The following is a 17,679-nucleotide window of genomic DNA, read 5'->3' as shown; positions in this document are numbered from 1 at the left end:
CGCACACGCACACACATTAAAAATGGATGAGAAACCTAAATTTAAGAGATAAAACTATGATTAAGTGAGGTGGATTGCCAGGAATGCAAGGTCAGCCTGGACTATACAGTGAGTTCAAGACCAGCCGGAACTACTTAAAAACAGAAACAAAAACAACCCAAGTTGGGTGCAATGGCACACGCCTGTAATCTGAGCTACTTGGGAGGCTGAAGCCGGAGGATCACAAGATCTAAGCCAGCCTGGGCAAGAAGGAAAGAAAAACAAAGGAAAGAAGGGCCAGGGATTTAGCTCAGTGGCACTGCGCCTGCTTGGCAAGCGCAAGGTGCTGAGTTCGATCCTCAGTACAAAAAAAAAAAAGAAAAATGAAAAAGGACTGGGAAGGGTTCTTTAGGTAAAGTGCCTGCCCAGCATGTGCAAGGCCGAGTTCAATCCCCAGTACTACAAAACAACCACAGCACCCTAAAAAACAATCAGAAAATAGTAAGTATAGTGGAGATATGGAGAATTCGGAACCCTTCTGCACGCTTGAGGGCATGTAAAAAGTGCAGCCATTTCACATGGGAAACCATGGCAATTCTTTGAAAGATGAAACATAGACTTAGCATAGGATCTAGCGTTTCCACTTCTGGATATATACGCCAAAGAATTAAAAACACATTTTGTTTTGTTTTGGTACCGGGGATGGAACTCGGGTCTTTGCGCTTACAAGGCAGGCAGCAGAACCCCTGAGCCAAATCCCCAGCCCCAAAACAAGGTTTTAAGGAGATACGTGAATGTCTTAATTCAATAGTATAGCAGCATTAATTATAATAGCCCAAAAGCAGAAGCAACCCAAGTGTCCACTGATGGATAAATGGATAAAAAAGTGTGGTATATAGAGAAGGATGTAGCTCAGTAGCACAGCACCTGCACGGCAAATGCAAGGTCCTGAGTTCAATCCCCAGTCCCCCCCAAAGTGATATCTACACAGAACGGAATTGTTACTCATCTTTTAAAGGATATGAAACTATCTCTATTACAACATAGACAAGTATATAATACTTAGTGAGCTAAGCCTGGCATAAAAGACAGTTGTAGTATTCCACTTATAGTCAAATTTGCAGGGATTTATTGCAGATTATGGCCACCAGGAAGTCAGGGGAAGAGGAACTATGGAGTTTCTGCTTAATGGATAGACTTTCAGTTGGGGACGACGGAAACTTCAGGATGTATCATGGTGATGCTGCACAACAAGACGCATGTACTCCATGTCACTGAAATGTGCGCTTAGAAATAATAAACATGGTTTGTTTGTTTGTTTGTTTGTTTTGTACCAGGATCAAACTTGGGACCTTGCGCCTACAAGGTAGGCAGCGGAACCACTGAGCTAAATCCCGGCCCAACGTGGTAAATTTTGTTATGTATTTTACTACAGTAAAAAAGAATTCCTACAATTTAACAACACAACAAAAAACCCTAGTGAAAAATAGGAGCGGGGGGGGGGGGCTGGAGAGTTAGCTCAGTGGTTCCACTGCCTGCCTTGCAAGCACAAGGACCCGAGTTCGATCCCCGGTACCAAATAGATAAAGACTTTTAGTTTTTCAAAAAGAAAGAAAAATAAGCAGAGGACTGGAGTAGACATTTCTCCAAAGAAGATGCACAGTTACAGGGGTACTCAGCACTGACACAGTGTGAGGCTATTGGAGCCCTCATACATGACCAGTGGGAATATAAAATATGAAAGAGTTTGAGAGTCCCGTATAAAGTTAGACAGAACTAGCGTGTGACTCAGCCAGTTCACTTCTAGTTCTATACGCCAAAGATTTGATAACAGGAACTTATGTTCATAGCTGCATTATTCGTAATAGCCAAGTGGTGCGGTAAGTTGTGTGGCTAAATTGTGTTCCTCGCCCCAAAGATTCGTGTGTGTTGAAGGCTTCGTTCCCAGAGTGGTGGCACTGGAAGGTGGCAGAACCTCTGAGAGGCGAGGCCCACTGGCAGGTCCTTGGGTCATCGAGGCTGTGCTTAGTTATAAAGCCCCATGCAAGTCTCTCTCCTCCTGGTTCCAGATTAACAATCACCGGCTTGCTCCTGTCCAACAGGAAGTGAGACAGCCCAGGGCTGGCCCTCACCACACAGCCTGTATGTGTCGTTTGGACCTCAAATCTCCGAAAGAGTGAGATAAAAGAGCCTTTTCTTCATAAGTAGCCCATGCCCAGTATTTTGCTACAGTGGAGTAAAGCTGAATAATAAATGGTAGGAACAACTAATGTTGATCAATAGATGAACAAAATGTGTATAAATATACAGTGGGATATTGCAGTGGTATCCATGAAACTTAATGAATCGCACAATATTATGCTAAATGAAATAAGCCAGTCACAAAAGGATGCCGAATGATTTCATTTATATGAAGTATCTAGACTAGGAAAATTTATAGAAACAGAAATTGGAAAGGAAGGGACAGAGTTTGAGGGCAGAGGACACGGGGGAGTTATTTCCTAATGGGTAATGTTTCTGTTGAGGCTATGGAAAAGTTTTGGGAAAAAAATAGTGATAATGTTTGAACATCACTGAATGCACTTAATGTTACTGAATTGTATACCTAAATGTGGTTGAAATGCTAAGTTGTATAAGTATTTTATCACAGTAAAATGCTAAAAAATGGTTAAAGTGGCAAATGTCAGCTGGCTGTATATGTAAGCATCCAGAAATCAGTTAGCAATATTTATGAGTTTATTTCTGCTTTGGGGGGGATTTTTTTTATTTGTGTTGTTTTGATACTGGGGATCAAACTCGGGTGCTTGTGCTCACAAGGTAGGCAACAGAACCACTGAGCTAAATCCCCAGCCCCTATGAGTTTATTTCTCTCTTCAGTTCCATTGATTAATGTGTCTATGTTTGTGACGATACCACACCTTCATCCCAGCTGCTATGTAGGCAGCATTAAATTCAGGAAGTGTGAGTTCTTCCACTTTCCCTTTTTCTTGTTTGGACTTTTTTCATTTCTTTTTCTTTCCATGTAAATTTTAGAATCAGCTCTTCTGTATATATCTATAAAAAGTTCTTCTGGGTTTCTGATCAGAATAGTGTTCAAATTGAAGACCAAATTGAAAACAATTGACATTTTTCTTACATTGAGCCTTCTACTCCAAGAACATATCTTTCTGTTTACTTAGGTCTTTGACAATTTACTTCACCAGGCTTTTATAGGTTTTTTTTGGGGGGGTTAGAGTTTTAATCATAGAGAACTTTCATATTTTGTTACAGTCACATGAAGTGTATCTTGGGGCTAATGTAAATGGTACGTATTTGTTGATCCAGTTGCCATTACACAGAAACGCTAATAATTTTGCTGTATTGACTTTGAATTCTGCAACTCTGATGAACTCACTGGTGGTTTTAACAGGGTAATTGTTTTGTTCTGTTTTTGGTAGGCTTTTTGGGGGAGGCTAGTTTTTACATAGATGGTCACGTTGCCTGCAAAGAGACAATTTTATTTTTTCTTGTCTGGTTTATATTCCTTTATTTTTCTTGCCTTGTTGAACTAACTACAACTTGCACTACAATATTGAAGAGAAGCCACGACAGCATACATAATATGCTTGAAAATATTTATTCTTTTGCTATTAATTATCATGTTGAGGGTGTTCCCTCTTCTGTCCACCTTGCTGATTTATTCAGAATTGATGTTAAATTTTGTCAGTTGCCTTTTTTCCCCTGCATCATTTGATATGACCCTGCGGGGTTTTGTTTTTTCTTTTTTGGTAGATTTTTTTTTTTTTTTTGGTACTGGGGATCGAACTAAGGTCCTTGCACTTGTGAGGCAGGTGGCGGAACTGCTGGTCCAAATCCCCGCCCCTATGTGGGTTTTTTGGGAGGGTGCTAAAAGGTTTCAATAGGGTGAATTCCATTTTTTTTCTTTGTTTGTTTTGAGATAGAGTCTCTTTATATAGTTCAAACTAGCGTTGGACTATGGCCTTGAATAGAGTCCTGAATGCTGAGATTACAGGTGTGCACCACCTCCACTCTTGGCTTGTCTGTTGATTGATATAGATAGATAGATAGATAGATAGATAGATAGATAGATAGATAGATAGATATTTTTTTGGTACCAGGAATTGAACTCGGGACCTTACCTTTGTGAGGCTGGCGGGGGAACCACTGAGCTAAATCCCCACCTCTGATGAGTGATTTTTGAGTAAGAAACCAGTCTTGTATTTCTAGAGATAAATCCCACTTAGTAACAGTATATTCATCTTTTTAAATATTGCTGAGTTTGATTTGTCAAAGAGGCTATCTTTCGTGTAATGTATGTTTCTGGCCCCTTGGTCAAAGATCAGATGGCTGAATGTGCCTGGAGTTATTTCTGCATCCGTTTTTTTTTTTGTTTGTTTTTTTTTTCTTCTATTCCATTGATATGCATGTCTGCTTTTGTGCTAGTACGACGCTGTTTTTATCACTGCAACTTGTACAGCTTGAAATCCAGCATTGTTATGCCTCTCATTTTGTTCTTATTGCCCGTGATTGCTTTTTCTATTCTGGATCTCTTCTGGCTCCATATAAATTTTAGGATTGTTTTCTCTAGTTCTGTGAGGAATATTGTCGGTGTCTTTTTTTGTTTGTTTGTTTGTTTTTGTTTTTTTGGTACCAGGGATCGAACTCAGGTCCCTGCGCTTGCAAAGCAGGCACTGGAACCACTGAGCTAAATCCCCGGCCCAGTTGTTGGTGTCTTGATTTGGGATGGCATCGGATCTATGTGCCAGTTTGGGAAGTGTGGCCATTTTGACAATGTTGGTTCTGCCTATTCAGGAACAGGAGATACCTTTCCATTTTCTGATGTCCCCCTTCCATTTTCTTGTTCAGAAAACTTTGGAGATCAGTTAAATTCTGTACTGTTCTGAGTAGGTGACGTGGATGTGTACTCAGGATGTGGATGGTCCCTCTGTCCACACGGTATTCACTATCCACCCATTAGTCATTCATTAGCCATCTAGGTTGCCGTGTGCAGTGCTCCTGATCCAGTGACTCATTTTATTTAGCACAACAGCAATGATACTATGCTAAGAGCAATGCATCTATGCCAAAGAGAAGCCATAAAGTGCTTTCTTTAAATGAAAATATGAGAGTTCCTCACTTAGTAATGAAAGAAAAACATCACATGCTGAGTTTGCTAAGATCTATACAGGAAGAACAATCTGTCCATGAAACGATGAAGAAGGAAAAAGAAATGCATGCTAGCTTTGTTACTGCACCTCGGATGGCAAAAGTTGTGGTCCCAGTTGGTGGTGAGCGATTAGGTAAGAAGGAAAAGGCATTGAATTTGTGGTTATGGATCTATCCTTGGGTTCATACATTCGCTGAGGGTCTTGGAATGTATCCCTTGCAGATAATGGCGCTACTGTAAAAACAAGGCACTGTATTAAGTACGGATGATACTATGTGCAGATGCTTTCTGCTTGCACGCAGAGCAAACCCAGTGTGGATGGGGAAGAGCAGTCTCACACAGACCAGCTCAGGCAGCTCCACACACAACAGAAGGCTCTGCTAACATAGGGTGCGTCTCCTTCCCCCACTCCACACAGAGCAGAGGTGGGGGGAGGCTCGTCACCGCTGCAGAGAAGAGAACAAACCCTCAGCTGCAGCATCCACGGCCCTAGTATACACACCACACGCCCTGCCGTGGCCACAGCAGGGGACTGGCGGCACCCTCCCTGGACTGGTTCTCTACCTTCTGAAAGGAGCAACCGACATCTCTCAAGATGTGAGATTTCAGAAAAATGTTGTGAAGACAAGCTGGGGGCACACACGTGAGTGTGACTGCTAGGAGATTTGTTCCATTTAAATCTATGCAGCCACATGCACAGCGATGCAGCTCACAGACACGCACGCACACACCTTCTATCTTGAGCTCTGCAGCGCGTGCGTGCGCGCACACACACACACACACACACACACACACACACACACAGCCTTGGTATTTCATGGTTTCCCTGCTACAGCAGGCTATAGCTAGACAAGCTAACACTCAGTTCTGACTCTCTGGAAGTCAGCAGCTTGGGTTCTGCTGCACACCCGCCGTGATCTTGAGTTTTCTCAATCCAGCAACCATAACTGTTGGGGACGTAAGGATTACTGAATGAGTTAAAGCCGGTCCAGCCCTAGAGCAGGCACACTGCAGGCCTCGGTGAATGTTGTCTCCCGCCTCCACTCTCTGAGGGCGCTCTCAGGGCCCCCGCTGGCTTGCTTGGTTCAGTGGTCATTCCTCTGTGCAGGGTCTGGCTGGTAGCCACAACTTCTGCCACTGTGTCCCTTAGCCATCGGCCCACAGACTGCCCACAAGGGTGTCCACCTCATAGCTCCCTCCAGCTATGGCCCTGCTGCAGGGCACCTCCCGGAGTGGTCCCCAAAAGCCATTTCTTGGGTTACCAGAGTCTGGCCTGAGCCTTTTAGTCTTTATTGAGGTGTAATTCACCAATCGGAGGTTCACTGTCTAATGAATTTGGACAGATGTACTCATCTATGTTACGAAGACCCAAATCAAGACGTAGCATGTTTCCATCACTGTAGAACCTCTCCAGATTAGATTTTGCCTGAACTTGGGCTTCATATAGATGGTGTCCTCCGATGAAATACCCAAGGCTTCTCTGCACCTCCATCCTGGTGCTCCCTGAGCCTGAGTAGCTACCAGGGAAATCTAAGCTGGAGATGTACTAACCCCTCTGAGACTGGGCTGCCGGGCACGTAGTGTCTGCATCACAAACGAACAGAACGATGGTGAGCTCTACCGCCTGCTCCAGCTTGCCGGCTGTTCTGTCCAGTGCCACTCCAGCTGCCTGCTCCTGTTTATCCTGGGTGCTCACTTTGACCTGTTACCCTGATCTCTTCTTGTTCCTCCTGGGATCCATTCGTTTCACGGGTCTGTCTCAGGTCTCGTCCTCAGGCTCAGAGTGAATGGACATTTATTAAGTGACCAGACAGGAGAGATGCTCTCTCCCTAGTCCACTGTGGCTTCTGAACGTAGCCCCCGCCACAGTTCCAGATGTCTCGGCTCTGCTCAGGGAGTCAGCCAGGCTCATTCGAACTCCTGGACCTCCTTCCTGGTCCTGGCTCTTGTTTTTGAAAAGCAACCAGAAGGACCTCTGAAAAGCACCCACTGGCCAGTCTCTGCCCCAGACCTGTCCAGCAGTTTCAAGGATCACTTGGAAGGTCATGCACAAAAGGTCTGTGATCTGGTCCGTGCCTTCCTCTGCAGCCTGAGGCTATTGTCCCAGAGCCACGAAGCCCTCAGGTCACCCTTTTTCCTCGGGCCTGCATTCCTGGTATCATTGGCCAAGCTGGGAAGCCCCTTGTTTCCTGCTTGCCTGCTTGGTCCTCCCTTCCGCCTTCTTCCCCGCCCTCTTTAATGCCTAATGACAGAGACCTTGGTTCTCTACTTCAACTTCTACACTTGTGATCGCAAGTGGGCCTTTGCAAGCATTTACGAACGACTGAGTCCATTTCGGTGTCTCAAAATAATATTAAAATTGTTTTCATTCTGGTCTCAGAAATAAGACTCAATACCGCAAACTCGGAAAATACAGGGCTGGGGTGTGGCTTGGGAGTAAAGTATGTGCTTAGCATGGGCAAGGTCCTGGTTCAACCCCTAGCACTCATCCCTCAAAAAAGAGAAATACAAAAAGTACAAAAATTGTCATGCAAATGCAAACATAGGGATCCAACTGTCCACTTATGATTTCAGTTTTAGTATACAACAGTGATCCGTGTTCCAAGACCCCGGACTGATGTCCAAAACTTCAGGCAGTTTTGACACTGTGCAGATATGGTGTCTCTTATGTGCCCCGGGGCATTGTCACGTAGCATCAGTGTTCATCTGTCTTTCCGAGTTTTATGCTCTGATGTTTCCTTTGCATCACTGTCCTTGAACTTTTGGCCACTAAAATGACCACCATAACCGTGGTGACACCATGATAATCAATCTGATTAATAAGATGGCTAAGTGACTCGGGGAGGGTGGCACACCCAGTGTCGATACGCTGGACGGAGGGCCCATTCGTATCCCGGAGGGTGACAGATGGCACAAGATCTCATCAGGCTACTCCGCACACACAATGTAAAAATTGTAGCTGGGGATTTAGCTCAGAGGTTTGGTGCCTGCCACGCAAGCACAAGGACATAAGTTCGATCCCCGGTACCAAAAAATAAATAAATAAAACTTATAAATTGCTTACTTTTAGGACTTTTCATTTAATAGCACTGTATTGCAGTTGACCACAGGTAATAAAAACTATATGTGAGGAGAGATCCCTGTAATTCCTTTTAGCTTTTTCAGTTTGTATAGAGTATATACATTTTTATTAATATTCATCCATGCTTTTGTCATTTAACACAACTTATCTTGTTTTCTCTACTTATTTTTCCTTTTAAATTCTGCTAATTATTTTATTATTTATTTATTTATTTATTTTTATTTTTTGGTTTTTTGAGACAGGATCTCACTATGTAGTTGAGACTGCCCTGGAACTCACTGCGTAGCCCAGGCTGGTCTCGAACTCACAGCGATCCTCCTGCCTCAACCTCCCAAGTGCTGGGATTACAGGAGTGCGCCACCACACCCAGCACTTCTAATTATTTTAATTTCCTACTTGCTTTTTTGTTTTCTATTTACATTTACTAAATTATTTAGGGACAGCCTTTTTGGATGCTGACCTGAGTCTATCCTCAGAAAGGCACAAGTTGGTGGCTGTGTTGCAGTTTCGTCTCCCATAGCAATGCTGGGTGGTTGTTGTTACTGTTCATTGTCCTCGTGTCTCTCTCTCTGTTTTTTTTTTTTTTTTTTTGGTACCAGGGATCAAACTCAGGTCCTTGTGCTTGCAAAGCAGCTGAACCACTGAGCTAACTCCCCAGCCCTGCCTGTCCTTGTCTCTTCTTAAGCACAATGACAGGTGTACTGGTGCTTGCCTGTTGTGCCAGATCCATCATTAATAGTGCCTCTGCTTGCTCTCAGAGGTGCCATGGTTTGGACGATAAATTATACAGACCTCCTTCAAGAGGGCTCAGAGGGACACAGAGAAATTGAGGGATGGGCAGGGTCTACAGAGGATAGTGCAGGTAGTGACTCGGTTCCGTGATGGGTGTCTGGGTGGAAGGTTGTGAGGCCCGTCCTCGGCTGGAGCTCTGGAGCAGGGTGATGAGTTTTGGACACATGGAGTCAGAGGTGTCCTGATGACTTTTCCCGAGGTGGCAGGACAAGGGTCCTCACCCACTAGCGGTGCTGGGGAGCAGGGCTAGCGCTCCGGCTCCTGCTTCCCGTGGGCTTCAGCAGGTCAGAGGGTGAAATCATCCCAAGTCTCAATGATGCTTGAGTTAGGGCATCAGGAGGCTGGGGAGGCGGGAGAGCGACACTGCAACTTCTGAGAATGCGCTGTGTAAATTATATCTTAGTAAAACAATGTGTGAGGGGTGGGTGCGGAGCACACGTTGACCGTATCAGCCAGAGCTCAGCTTGGCAGGATTCATCTCTTCTCCCCATGAACTTCTGTTTTAGAAGCTCTGGGGCCCATCAGTCGTAGGTCTACCCCTCTTGTTGACAGAAAAGAACGAAGAGAAAGTGCAATCCCCAAGGTCTGCGCACCTTAGAACTTCAGGGGTGGAAGGAAAAACAGCCAACGCTCCCACGTCTAATTCAGGTCTCCGCAGAGCCCCAGGAAGGGGTGTCATCATCCTCATCTGCAGATGAGAAAATGAAGGATCGGCGAGTCGAAAGCCCTTTGTTCAAGATCGCAGAAATCGGTTGAGCTCAGCTTGAGTTAGGCTTTTGCCCGCTGTCCCTCTGTCTGCCAGACAGAAGTTCCACCTCTGTCCTGCCTCAGTCAGTGCTCGTAGACCGGCCTGCTGATGCAGTGGACCAATGAGGATGCCGTCTTGGGGCAGGCCCTGGGTTAAAGCCACAGAGATGACGAGAGAGAACCTGTCCCCTCGTCGGAAGGGGCTAGAATGCAGCTGCGGAGACGTACACGAAGCGCTATGAGACAAAGCACGTACTTCTGTTGTCCAGGGGCGAATAACAGGGCCCCGGATGGGAGCAACTTACATAAGACCATGCGGTTTTTAAGTGGCAAGAACAGAACTAAAGACAACTCTGTTTCTGATCTTAAAAAATAAAAATCACTCAGTCGTCGACACACACACGGACGCAGACGCAGACACACGGACGTTTCCCATCCTCTGCTGCGTTTGGATGTGGTTCCTCCCTCAGTATCATGGCGTTGAGGTGATGGGGCCTTCGGGGAGGTAATTAGGTCACGGGGCACCACCCTCGGAAAGGGTCCATGTGCCTTTCAGGGGTGGGTTGGGTATCTCTGAGCCTGTTACCATGAGAACGGGTTGGAAGGAAGCGAACCCAGGCCATCCGCCCAGTTTCTTTCGGATGCGCCTGTTTCTGCTCCTGCTGCTCTGCCGTGTGGTGACATAGCCACAGGGCCTGGTCACACGCCGGTACCACGCTCTCAGACCCCCGAGGCTTCAAGCCAAACAAAACTCTTTTCCTTCTAAGCCTCGGGAATTTTGATAGAGCGACTCAGACCTGATACAGATACCCCGTCGGGGAAGCAAGGAAACGCAAACCGAAAGCACAACAAGAGGCCATTTACCCTCGCCGTACCGACCGGAGTTGAGGGGTCTGATGGCACCGGGTGGTGGCGAGGGTGCGGGGCTGTGCTACCCACTGACGCTGGGCCGCCTCTTGCACGACCTTCTCAGTGGCAGGGAGACTCGGAGGCGAGGGAGCCTCCTGGCCACGAAGCTGTGCAGTCACAGGGCCTTCGACCCGGTCCGCTGCTCCCTAACAGTTCATCAAGAGACACACGTTTTCCTTGGCCCTGGGCCCTGCAAATCCCATACACAGCCAGCCCTGCCCAGTGGGTGTGCACCCTAAAGAAACTCTTGAATGTGAGTACCCGGAGACCCATCAAGAACATTTATAGCAGTCTTGCTTATGCAGAGAGCCAGGAACTCACGCAGCCTGTACGGATTCGGAGGCACACGCTGACAAAAACACGATTCCTCCGCCTGCCTCGCAAGTGTAAGGTCCCAAGTTCGATCCCCGGAACCAAAAGCATAGTAATAATAAAATAAATATGCACAACAAAGCGTGTGGGATGTGCCCGGTAGTAGCAACGGAAAAAGGTATACACCAAGCGGACTTTGAAGGACCAAAGGTTTTTAAAGTCATTTGGTATCACCCCCAGGCTGACAGGGCAGTGGGTGCACTTGGTTTTCAAAGTGAGCACTTCTCACACTTTAGGGCCCGACTGCCGTTCTTCGCTGACTTGACTCAGTCACTCGTAGCTTTATTGGCCTGAACCAGCTCCGCATTCCCAAGTTACAGACCTGCCCTCGATCCGATAATCCTGTTCCGCTTGAAGGAAGCGAATAGGTCTCAAACGCAAAGCTTCTGGTTCCTACCCGGTACCCTGAGGTCCAAATTACCGTCTGTCAACGTGTGACCTGATTGACGTCAGGAGAGTTGTTTCTTTGGCGTTCACCGATATATACTGCTTTACATACTGATGTGCGCGGGCACTGGTACACACATTGATACACACTGATAGGTGTTACACTTACACACACACAAGCACAACTAAGGGGACGAAAGCCGCAGCCTCTGCAGAGATCCTAAGCAGCAAAATCTTGATGTTGTGATGTACAGAAATGAAAAAGAGTATGAAAGCATATTTAAGAATGAAAAAAAAAAAAGAAAGAAAGAAATACACACGTTGGCTTTATGGAAGGCTGAGACAGAATTGTGAGTCTGAGGCCAGCCGGGGCAAGTTAGTGAGACCTTATCTCAAAATAAAGCTTAAAAAGGCTTGGAGATGTAGCTTAATGGCAGAGCCCTTGCCTATCACATGCAAGGCCCAGAGTTCAATTGCCAGTTAAAAAAAAGAACATGCAAAGTAAAGAAAAACTTTTTTTTTTTCAAAAAGTTAATAAATGGGGTGAGGGCAGGAGATGGCGGACCAAAATGTGACTTGGTTCAGTAAAGCACGGCTGTACCAGCCAGACCCTCATCAGATGAGAAACCAGCACCTCAAGCAGCCAGCACTGTCCACCCAGACACCCCTGAAGTTCAGGGCTGCCCCGGGGGGTCCCTGGTCCTTGTATTTCTGTCTGCCTGTGCCCCACATCTCTGGGAGTCACGACTACGTAAGACGACTGACCTCCCATACCCCCCATGACACAAACTGCCAGCAAACTTTCTAAGCTTGTATTTTAACTGTTAAGAGATTAAAACTTTTGCTTAGAACATGTCCAAATTCCGGACTATGTCTCTTTAACTTTTTTTTTTTTTTTTTTTGGTACCAGGGATTGAATTCAGGTCCTTGTGCTTGTGAGGCAGGCGGTGGAACCACGGAGCTAAATCCCCAGCCCTGGGCTATGTTTCTTATTTTTAGAAGTTATTTTTTAAGAAATTATTCTTTATATTTAAAAATTGAAAAGAAAAAGAAAAACCTTCTGGGATATTGGTAAAGTCCCCCCTCCATGTAAATATGTTATAGTCTCTCAGTACTGCCGTGAAGCCAAAACAAAAGCTGTGAAAATAAAAGTGTGTGTTCAGAAAGTGATTTATTTGCAGATTGAAGTCTTTACTTCATGAACCAAATGTTACAAGACTGTCACCTCCCTTTCTTGTTATGGAACCCAGAGATTATAAAATTAAAGAAAAAGTTTTTTTGTTAAATTTTTGATGCCGGCACACAGTTTGTGTCCACTTTTTTTTCACATGTCTGTGTATAAAAAATTCTGTTGCTTATTATGGGATTAGTATTACATTTTGAGGTAAACAAAGAACTTGTACTGCTTGATAAACTATTAGCTTGTAAATTTAAACTATCTTTTCTTTTCTTTTTTTTTTTTGGTAGCGGGGATTGAACTCGGGTCCTTGCGCTTAGCAAGGCAGGCCAGCGAACCGCTGAGCTAAATCTCCAGCCCTAGCTTGTAAATTTAAAAAGTTTCTTTACCTCACATAACTTAAAATAATGGACCAATAAACTGAGAAAAGATACTTTCTTTTTAAAAAAGTTAATAGATGCCAGGCGTGGTGGCGCACACCTGTAATCCCAACACTGGGGAGGCTGAGGCAGGAGGATCGCTGTGAGTTCGAGACCAGCCTGGGCTACATGGTGAGTTCCAGGGCAGTCTCAACTACATAGTGAGACCCTGTCTCAAAAAACAAAAACAAAAAGAAAAACAAAAAGCTAATCGACAAGAAAAACTAAAGACAGCATGTAAAGATATATACATACATGGTAAATCTATAAAGAAATCCTCCATACAGATGACCCTAAACATTTAGGGTACTGGTTACTGGGGTAAAGGAGAGAGACGAGTGACAAAAACAGAGGGATTAAGGCCTCTGAAGACCTTCAATATTATGAAACGCTGTTTTGTCACTGCCTGGTGGCTATGCTGCATTGCTATGCTTTATAGTTGATGCATGATTTTTTTTCCCCAGTGTTGGGGATGGAACCCAGGGCCTCCTGCATGCTAGGAAAGTGCTCTATCCCCAAGCCACACTCTGAGCTTTGACACCAATTCCTGGCTGCCTCTTGCATCTTGATATCTTGTTGATGTGAAAGACTTTAAAATTTCAAAATTTCTGAGGAAGCTACTCACATCTGCAGTAGTGTTGGAGTCAGGCCTCCATAGCCGATGCCAGGTGGGAAGCCCAGCAGCCTGTGTTTATCACCCTGGCTCAGCTAAGGCTCTGGAGAGGCTGTGGATGCTGGAAGCCTGTGGAAAGGGAGATGTTCCTGGGCTGGGGCCCAGCCTTTCCTGACTGTATGGTCTGTATCTAAGTGTCCCCCGCAAAGCCTCCAGGCGCTCGTAGGTGGGGGCTCTTGGGAGGTGATTGGTCACCCACAGATGACCTAAATATGACGTAAGCTAAATGTGACGTAAGGGGACGCCTGCTCGAGGAGGTGGGTCACTGGGGGCGTGGCCTGGGAGGGTTGCGCCTCTCCCAGCTCCCTGGATCTCTCTCTGCTTCAGCCCCGCTGCTGGGTCACAGCTAGGTCACCGGCCTTGGAGCCAGCTGACTATATATAAACTGAAACCTCTACAAACCGAGAGCCAAAATAAACGTGTCCTTACAGTTGTGTCTCAGCAATGAGCAAGTAAGACGCTGAAGTTAGCTGCAGCTGCTAAAAAAACGACTCGGTAAATTGCAGGCCCTTTACTTCCGGGGAAACACGGCCGGACGGAGCAGAGTTCCCGCCTGGGGAGGGACACTAAATGTATCAGATTCAAGTCTGTCTTTGTCCGGGAGATAAATTCGTGTAGTTCTGACTTTTAAATTCACGGCGGTTAAATTTAATCTTTTTTTTCACCTTCACCGATTTCTCCATATTATTTTAGTCTATGCAAAAAGCTATCTCTTGTTTCAAGAGGTTTGCTTTTTAAACTGCATTTTTAATTTTCTTTTTAAAACATTTGTGGTGTTGGTTATGGAATCCATGGGTTCACATGTGCTAGGCAGGTGCTGTACTACTGAGCTGCATCTCCAGTCTTAAAACAGGATTTTTTTTTCTTTTCTTTTTTTGGTACTTGGGATAGAACTCAGGATCTTGCACTTTCGAAGCAGGTGCAGGCACCACTGAGCTAAATCCCCAGCCCCTTAAAACAGTATTTTTTTTTTCCGGTACCAGGGATCTAACTCAAAACAGGATTTTTAAAAGATGTGATCTCACTATATTCTCCAGGCTGGCTTCAACTCTTGGGGTCAAGTGACCCTCCTGCCTCAGCCTCCCAAGTAGCTGGGACTACAGTCATGCAGCACTGCACCAGTATAAAACTGCATTTTCAAATATGTACCTTGATTTTTCTGGTTTTGTTGTTTGGGGCTGTAGACCGACCAGGACCCCATGCATACTAAGCAGGTGCTCTAGCACTGAGCTACATGCCAGCCCTGATTGTGAATATTTTGGTCCATGCTCAAAATCAAATCCTGATTTTCCTCTGCTCTTTTCCAACTTTTGCCAAAAAGTATTACTTTTATAATTTAAGAAATGTAGCACATAATGCGTGAGAACATAGGTTCAATCCTCAGCAGTGCAAAAAAAAGAAAAGTAGAATATATTTTAATCACTAGAGACATTCATTTATGGTGATTGTTTATATGTTTGTTCTTTTGCACTTTTTTTTTTGTACCGGGGATCAAACTCATGTCCTTGCGCTTCCCAGGCAGGCAGTGGAACCACTGAGCTAAAGCCCCAGCCCCTTATATAATGTTTTGAAGCAACACTTTGTGGTGATGGACTGAGTGTGGGCAGAAACCAATAAGCCCTGGGGACTGGAGTTCCTTTTGCAAATAGGGCCTAGGGAAGGGGAGAAAGAGGGCGCACAGGTGGGCATTTTAAGTCTGTTGCTGCTGGAAGATGAGTGAGGAGGAAGTCTCCCCACCACAGCCAGAGTGACTGACTAGGATGGTGGTCTGAGGGCCTGCCTGGGGCTGGGCTGCATGGCTACCACTGCTCCCAATGCTGCTCTCAGAAGTGGCACCAGCCCAGAACCACCACAAATCCTCAGAGCTGGCTCTGAGGGGGCTATGCCCATTACTTGGCCTTGAGACACACGGAAATCCAGGACCTTGAAGGTCAGATCTAAGAAGGCAGATCTGAGATGGCCTGGCATCGCCAGGGCCCTGAGGACCTTTTCCTGACCTGCCCCACCCTAGCCAGGAGAGGCTGGAAGGGAAGCGGGCGGGTGGTGAGAGCCCCCTGAGCACTAGGCATCACTCCTCCCGATTGGGATTCCTGGCTCTTTCTCTGGCTCTGTCCAAGCTAGCCCTAGTCTGGGGTACTGGGCATTTGGATTTCGTTCGCCAGACTGAAGTCCTTTGGCACTTGTGGATCCTGGTTTCAACTGCCCTAGGAGACTCTGCGGCCTCAGCTCTCTGTAGTGGATTTAGTCTGTGCCCCACTCGGCAGAGACCTAACCCATGTTCCCCCACCTCACCCTCACCTGGCATCATGGTGGCCTCATCACGTGGGTGAGCTGCGTTTAGCTGCAGGGCAGCACCAGCCAGCCCGCACCTTGGTGGTCCTCAGGCCTGCCTTGCCCCCCACCCAGTGGCACTGGGAGAGGGCTCCGAGAGCCACGAAGGTTGGGGCCAGGAGGAGAGCACAGAGCCACCATCTGGAGGTTCAGACAATTCATCCGGGAACAAGGAGACAGCATATACTTAAGTAGGCGACTTGAGGGAGCAGAGTGCGTGGGCAGTGAGAGGACAGGCTGGCAAGTGGGTGGGCCTGGGGGGTCTCCTTCAGGGCTTGTTACCCTGCTTTTCCAAGGATGGGCCCTCTGTGACAGACTGGAGGAAGATAAAGCTGCGGTTCTCTCAGAGTGGCCTATAGGGCAGGAAGCCTCCGTTCTGGGCAGACGTTGTTAGGACAGGTGGGGACACTTTGGGTTGACTTGGGAAGGATCGGAAGCAAAGCAGACCATGCCAGGAAACAGGAGGCCCACGGGCACAGTATGCGAGGCTTGGGGGTCCAGGATAGGGCCGAGCAGGAGGGGCACAGCAAGCCCAAAGGAGTTGGGCCACACATGCCTCCCCCACGCTTTGAGGAAGAGTTCAGGGTGGGATTTGGGGGCTATGCGAGAGGAGGGAGGCATCTATGATGTTTTCTCTGCCCCCTTGGTGCCTGAGCTTGGCCAGCAGTACAAGTCAAGGTCTCTTCTTTCTTGTGCTTGCTTGAAAAAGGAAAGACCAGGGCTGGGGATTTAGCTCAGTGGTTCCGCCGCCTGCTTCGCAAGCGCAAGGTACCGAGTTAGATCCCCAGGACCCTATACTGGCCCTGTAACCCACTGGCACTTGACCCCCACGTGTTAAACTGAAGCCCACCCTGCCTTAGGTGGTGACTTCGTGACTGGCTCTGTGGGCTGCTCCACGTGTTGGGAGCAGTGTAGCAAGATTCCAGGATGACTGAGTCCCAACTCGGTAGTTCCCCGTGTGATCTGGAATTAAAATGACAGCAGCGATCCCCTGAGGATGTTGGGGAGGGTCTCCAGTTGGTCCCAAAGAGCAGTGTCACACATGCTGGGGGTCACGACCCTGCTGGACTATGCGAGTGTGCTCTGCATCGTGTCTCAGGGGGAGCCGCCCTCTCGGGGATCTGGGCTGCCAAACCACCAGCCACAGCACATCCTGCTGTTAGGTTAGAGAGGTCTGAGTTAGAAGGGACTCACAGATCTGGAGCAGAGGGCAACAGTCAGGGGGGTCCTGTGAGGGGTCTGTCAGCTGCGATGGTCCCATCACCTGTGCGATGGACACACAGGCCTGTGCCCTTTTCACCAGGGATGGCGGGCCTTGCCCAGTGTCGAAGCCAGGCGAAGGCCACCACAGGGAGGGGCTGCCTAGGCTCTGCCACTCGCAGCTGCAGCCTGGCTTCCTCCTACTCAGTGGAGCTGCCTGGACTCCTGGGTCATTCCATGGTCTCTACCAAGATCCTTGGTAGTCATCCTTCCAACCCCTTCTCCTGCTGGCCGATCTCCCTTGAAGAGCTTTTTCTTCTTCAGTATTGGGGATTACACCTAGGGCCTCAGACCTTTGTTACTTTTTAATTTCGAGACCAGGGTCTCACTACTTTGCTGAATTGCCCAAGCTGGGCTTGAATTTGTGATCCTCCCGCCTCAGCG

General features: G+C 46.9%; 1 protein-coding gene across 1 annotated transcript in view; it reads right to left on the bottom strand.

Moving 5' to 3' along the window:
* The window catches only part of Mapk1 (mitogen-activated protein kinase 1), a 125,952-nt gene that overhangs the window by 104,155 nt on the left and 4,118 nt on the right, over positions 1-17,679 (bottom strand). The window contains exons 2-3 of the mRNA XM_033758556.1: positions 16,074-16,176; positions 10,643-10,822 (exon numbers count right to left, since the gene is read on the bottom strand). Of these exons, the coding sequence (XP_033614447.1) occupies positions 10,643-10,822; positions 16,074-16,176 (283 nt within the window). The remainder of the gene's footprint in view (positions 1-10,642; positions 10,823-16,073; positions 16,177-17,679) is intronic.

Source organism: Fukomys damarensis, unplaced genomic scaffold (genome assembly GCF_012274545.1).
Source record: "Fukomys damarensis isolate Sample0158 unplaced genomic scaffold, DMR_v1.0_HiC HiC_scaffold_34, whole genome shotgun sequence".
In the NCBI taxonomy this organism is placed as follows: Eukaryota; Metazoa; Chordata; class Mammalia; order Rodentia; family Bathyergidae; genus Fukomys; species Fukomys damarensis.
Note: the sequence above shows the minus strand (reverse complement) of the source record. Positions and strands in the feature narration are given on the sequence as shown.